This window comes from Hesperophylax consimilis, chromosome 16 (assembly GCF_061612785.1).
Source record: "Hesperophylax consimilis isolate HC1 chromosome 16, BYU_Hcon_1.0, whole genome shotgun sequence".
Classification (NCBI taxonomy): Eukaryota; Metazoa; Arthropoda; class Insecta; order Trichoptera; family Limnephilidae; genus Hesperophylax; species Hesperophylax consimilis.
The window spans coordinates 3,682,347-3,688,878 of NC_142851.1; the positions used below are offsets into that span (position 1 = coordinate 3,682,347).

Sequence of the window (6,532 nt, forward strand, 5' to 3'; positions counted from 1 at the left end):
TTATGAGGTACGGTTGGGCGTATCTACAAATTAAATTATACAATTAGAAACACAAAAGCATATTCCCTGTTATACTTTTGTGACATTACCAACAAAATATATTTTTAAGGCCACACGGATCTAAAAGCTGTTATGCCTTTGTGATATTAAACAAATATATTTTTACAAGGGCCACACTGATCTAACAGCTGTTATGCTTCTGTGTGACTTACGGATTTCTATGGTGATTCTACACTACGTTGTTAGGACCGCGCGAAACTTTGTTGATCAACTGTCACTGTCATTTTAATCAGTCGATAAAAAAAATTTCAAGGGGTAGAAAGCTTGTGGAAATGGTGAAGAACGATGCTGCACGTAAACCAAGTAAGTGATAACCAACAACTTTCAATACTTTATTAAATAATAGTGAAAAAATTGTGCGTATAAAAATTTGGAGGTTAGGTTTTCGCGTGCCCAAATTTATTTTCATACAATATTCATGTTAGTTTTCAATTTCTAACTTCAAGATGCTAGTGTCGCAGAAGAAGGGAGACATAAAGTACTTGCATATGAATTATCGATGCCAGAAGAGCGAGAATGGAAAAGATCGATAATAGTACATCAAGGTAATTGTATAGTTTCTGTTGTGCGTACATTTTACATTCTTTTGTTTTTCAAATGTGTTGTTTTCTGATAAATTTGTATATCATCAAGTAGATTTTAATGCAGGTGATAATATTTCCATCTCGCATGTTCTAGAACTTCAAGATGTTTGTGTCGCAGAAGAAAGGAAGAATAACGTACCCGCAAATGAATTATCGATTCCAGAAGAGCCAGAATTGCCAGAATTGGATAGATCGATAATAGTAAATCAAGGTAATTGTATAGTTTCTGTTGTGCGTACATTTTACATTACTTTGTTTTTTTAATGACGTATTCAACTATGTTGTTATTTTAACAAATTTGTATATCATCAAGTATATTTTAACGCAGGTGATAATATTTCAATCTCTATCTTATAGAACTTCAAGATGTTTGTGTCACAGAAGAATGGAAGCGTAACGTACCTGCTAATGAATTATCTCTGCCTGAAGAGCCAGAATTCGATAGATCGATTATAGTATGTCAAGGTAATTGTATTGTTTCTGTTTTGCGTAAATTTTAAATTGTTTTGTTTTACAAATATGTTCAACTATGGTGTTATTTTAACAAATTTGTATATCATCAAGTAGATTTTAACGCAGGTGATAATATTTCAATCTCTGTCTCATAGAACTTCAAGATGTTTGAGTCGCAGAAGAAAGGAACGTATCTGCAAATGAATTATCGATGCCAGAAGAGCCAGAAGTGGAAAGATCGATAATAGTACATCGAGGTAATTGTATAGTTTCAGGACTTAATTATTGTCTTAAAGATAAAACACTACAGTTGCTGTTGTAACTACTGTTGAAAATTATACACAGTAATAAAAAGTTAGTAGTTGATGCTTCATTAAAACTTAACTAAATTATTATAGCTCATTAATAATAATTTGCCATTTATGTTTCAACATTGACTTATATTTTCTTTCAGATATTTCTAGTAAAGTGGAATTAATTAATGTTAACGGAGATTTTTCTGCTGCTAATTCAGATGTTGACCCTGAATATTTGTTCCACAATCATATATCCACATATTATGTGGATATATGATTCGACAGTATGTTGTTGTATAGATTCTTGTTTGAACTCCGGCTAATAATACTAGAGTGAAGTAGAGTAGAGTCACAATATTGTTCTCAACAAATACTGAAGCGACTATAAATTACACGGTGTCAAACTATTTTTACTAATTAATGTAAAAAATAATTAATCTTTCTGCTAACATAATTGCCATTTGAATACAAAAAGTTTTAGTGATGTTATAAATTCATATGAGGCGTATCAAACAAAGACGCAATCTCCACCATTGGTGTAAAATGAGTTAGATATGGCGATGGATAGAGAATTAAAAATAATATCGACTACTGCAAAGGTTCCGGAGCATAAACGACAATATCCCATACATTTTTGAATTATAATATATTATTTAATTCCACAACAAACACGGCAATCTTCTTTTGGTTACAGAACAAAAACAGCAGTTTTTGCTTGAGCCAATCAGAAAGAAAGAAATATGATATTCAAAATGGCCGCCCCATACAAAGTGTGAACAGCTGGTGTGATAATTATGCTCGTTTTTTTAATGTTTTTGTGGTGAAAAAGTGATTTATATTGCTGTAAACTATATTAAAATCAAAGATGGAATGATTTCCAAGTAAAGTTACACCAGAAATGGCAAAGAAGCGTGCGGAAAAACCAGAAATGTCGAAGAGCCATTGAGAAAAACTAAAAAAAACTCACAATGATGGTTTAAAGAAATATTTTTTAAAATAAAAATCAGTAAATCCATATTTGTATATCTTTGATTGTTCCTTTATTTGTTTACTCTTATTTTTTGTTCTACTTAACCTGTATTTAAAAATTATTTTTAATATTTTGATGACTTCTGTTTGTATTCTTCTTTCGTATTCTGTTCCGACTTATGTATTGTAATTTCCTCCCACCCTAAAATGTATTTTGTAACTCGGGATTGCCCTAGCAAGAACAAAATGAATTTTTAAAACTTATACAGAATTAGATAGAACTTTATTAGGACTGTTCGGTCATAAGTGCCATTTTATAGGTATTTTCGGTACTAGGTGGCACAGAATGATAAACCAAAAATTGATGCAAATGATTAGCTTTTGTTTTCACTTTTAGTTTGTATTCTGTTGATTGTTTGTTGATTTATTTACATGTCTATGATTGTTGTGTATCCAATAATGTACAATAAATAAATACAAATCCATTCGTTTTTTTTAATATCTCCCAAGCTTAGTTAGGTGTTCGGCACTGCGGGACTTCCCCCTACACGAAAATTATTTTAGATGTTGGTCGAATAAAATAAAAATTACGTGATCACTGTAACATTTGCAATTTTTGTAGTAAGTATTTCAAGTATTATGTGAAAAAATATTAGTTTTACAGTATTGAATCATAAACAATGCATTTTTTAGAATTGAGATACGCCGACACAGGTCAAACAGTTTATTTTATGAATTGCAAAATATTTTAGGTTGCGTAACAAAAGTATTTTGATTCCATTGTGCGACGTGTAATACGAAATGGTGTGAATGTGTCACGATGGAAATTGACAGTTATCACTTATGCCAAGAACAATTTAATCGAAGCAAAACCATGCACGCAGCAAGTGGGAATATGGCATCCTCATTTGGGTATGTTGTGAGACCGATGCACTATGGTCCCTTTAGAGGAAACTAGCTAGACAAAAAGATTTCAACGATGTTTTTATTTATGTACAAAAATATTCTCACAACATCGCAAAATGTCCATAGTATTATGTTCACATTGATAAAAAAATTTAAAACAATTCGCGCGATACGTGGCAACGTTGTAAACACTTTGGATGTGCCAATCGTTCGCCCAGCGGTCACTGCGGTCAGCAGTGTTGCCAACGAAGGCGATTTATCGCCATTTAGGCATTGATGTATATACACTAGATCGATAATTACCGCGTCAAAGCATTGCCACTGCAATTTAGGCCACGGCCAACTTTGCCGATAACGTCAGTGTTGCCAATTCAGCTCTTTTAGAGCTAGATCTGGCTCTAAATCGACGTCGTCAGCTCCAAAAAAAGTCATTTAGCTTCTTAGCTCGTTTTTCAGATGTTTCAGCTCTTATTCACGTGAAATAATATTAAAAAAATTATATTTGCAATAATATTCCAAAATAACGAGGACTTCCCAAAAAAAGAGATTCCCCGAACTCCTGCACAAGTAAACAGTTACTAAAAATAGCGCCGTTTACACGCACACTTCGGAGCGATCGAGTCCCGCGACACTTCAGGCCGCCGCGCAAGTCTATCGATCGATAACCTATCGATCTCTACTTTTCTGCGCGGCGGCCTGAAGTGGCGCGGGACTCGGTCGCTCCGAAGTGTGCGTGTAAACGGCGCTAATGCTTTGGTGGAAACATCGGTACAGGGACTTCCCGAAAAAAATAAATTCCCAAAAACTCCGATACAAGTAACTTGCCTAGGCCGGCTATTGCGTATTGCATTTTGCATTGCGTCTTGCATCAGTCTCCTTCGAATTCGAATGCGCTTTGCATGTACATGTCATTACGCAGTACGTGATTATTTACCTGAAAGTAATATTTTTTGCTAAATTATTGTGGTGTTATCAATTATCAGTTGTCTTAAATTGATACGTAAATATAATTAGTAACTGTGAATAGTGAAAATAACAAATACATTATTGAAGTACCTTAATAAGTGTTTTTTTTATTATTACGTAAGTAATAACTGTATAAGTGTAATTAAAAACTATAAATAACAATAATAACTGTGATTTGTGAAAAGAACAATAAACTTTTGAAGTACCTACCTAAGTTAATGTGTTTTTAATTTTAACATAATTATAAGTAACATCCTGCATAAGTGTAATTAATATATGTGTAAAATAATAATAAATGAATAGTTACTGTGAATTGTGAAAAGAAAAATACAAGTTTGAGGTATTTACGTACTTTAATTTCCATTTACTATTGTGTGTTTTTTTTGCAAAGATGTCTCAAAGTAAGCCCTACACTCAAAAATTTCGTCGCGAATGGCTCTCTGACCCTTCATTTGAAGGTTGGCTTAGAGAGGTCAAGAAAAATTCTACCAAAGCTTGTTGTGTGTACTGCAATTGCGAAATAAATGCTAAGAAGACTGACTTATTGAACCACACGTCAAGAAAGAAGCATTTGAAGTCAGCGGAACCATTTTCTTCGCGACAAAGCAAGTTAGGCTTCCAAGCAATAACTAAATTCGATTCAAAAATGTCATCAGCAGAAGGAGCATTGTCCCTGTTTATTACTGCACATAGTTCTATTTTATCGATAGATCACCTCGGAAAGCTATGTAAAAGGCAATTTAAAGACGCTGATAATTTGAAATTACATAGAGCCAAATGTAGCGCCATTATAAAAAACGTCTTGGCCCCACATTTCGCTTTAGATTTACAAGTAGATATTGATAATGGACCATATATAGCTTTTTATTGGATGAAAGTACAGATATAAGCATTACAAAGCTGTTAGGTATTGTTGTACAATATTTTAGCAAAAAAAAATCTGAAATTGTTTCAACATTTCTAACTTTGGCGGAAATAGATAAAGGTGACGCTGAAACCATTACAGAAGCTGTCAAAAAAACGATATCACAATTTGGACTTGATATCAAACAGCTTCGTGCCATTGGTGAGGATAACGCAAGCGTGATGACAGGAATTCATAACGGCGTGTATCAAAAATTGAAGTTGGTGGTGACTCATCTTACAATGATTAGGTGTTCATGCCACTTGATCCAGTTAGCTGTTTCATATGCATCTGCCGAACATCTTCCCAGACACTTAGAGTATTTAGTCCAAGAGACATAAAATTGGTTTTCCAAATCGTCCAATAGGATAAATCAATACCGGAGCCTCTACATGACCATCAACGATAAAGAACCGTTAAAATTGACTCAAGCAATGTGCAACCAGATGGCTGTCTGTTGAAAGGGCCGTAAAGACGGTTTTAGAACAATGGGTTGAGTTAAAATTACATTTTAGCTTAACTAGAAATAGTGAAAAATGTTTTACGGCTGAGACTACATAATCAATACCGCCAACGAAGCTTATCTCTTGTATGTGCATTCGATATTGGAAGAAATGCAGGTACTAGTAAAAATATTCCAATCTAATAATATTGATCCGTGCAAATTGTTGACGGATCTAATGTTTGGCATAGAATCCCTGAGAAAAAGAATATTAATCCCTACACGTAAGATCAATATCTTTGAAACGGAAAACTTTCACGAATATTTGGATCCTCACCCCTACTTAGGTTACTTGGTAGAAAATAAAGTGAGAGGAATAAAAGAAACAGGAAGGTTCTCTGAAGAAAACGAGAGAGAATTCAGAAGCAGGTGCACTCAGTTCGTTGTTTCACTGATTAAGCAACTTAAGCAAAGACTACCGGAAAATTATGAAGTTTTACGGAAAATAGATCAGTTGTCAGTTTCGAACACTTTAAAACAGCTGAAAGAAAGCATCGCACCTCTAATGAACGGAATGGGCATTTCTGCAGACATCATTGCAAAAGCCGAAGTCCAATGGTTCAAGATCTCTCTAATACCCTGGAGAAGCACATCAAGCACAGTCAAGTTTTGGGCTGAGGTTCTAAAGTATCGTGATGCCGCTGATGAAAATCATTTCCACGAAATCAGCTCTTTCGCAGTTTCGGTACTTGCTCTGCCGTGGTCAAACGGAGAAGTGGAACGAGTTTTTAGCCAGTTAAATTTAGTCAAAAATAAAACTAGAAATAGACTTGGCAATGACATGGTTAATTTGATTTTAACAATTCGATCGGGGCTCAGGCGACACAACAAATGTTGCGAGGATTATGAACTTCCCCCAGAAGTTCAAAAAAAAATTGGAACAATGGCTGTA

At 34.2% G+C, this 6,532-nt stretch overlaps 1 protein-coding gene across 1 annotated transcript; it reads left to right on the forward strand.

Annotated features, from left to right (window-relative positions):
- Nucleotides 1-254: 254 nt before the first annotated feature.
- On the forward strand, nt 255-3,056 carry LOC149416570 (uncharacterized). Its single transcript, XM_089640824.1, has 5 exons — nt 255-363; nt 507-605; nt 739-855; nt 1,002-1,109; nt 1,253-3,056. The coding sequence occupies exons 1-5, from the start codon at nt 333-335 to the stop codon at nt 1,267-1,269; spliced, it is 372 nt and encodes a 123-aa protein (XP_089496950.1). The 5' UTR covers nt 255-332; the 3' UTR covers nt 1,270-3,056.
- Nucleotides 3,057-6,532: the final 3,476 nt, after the last annotated feature.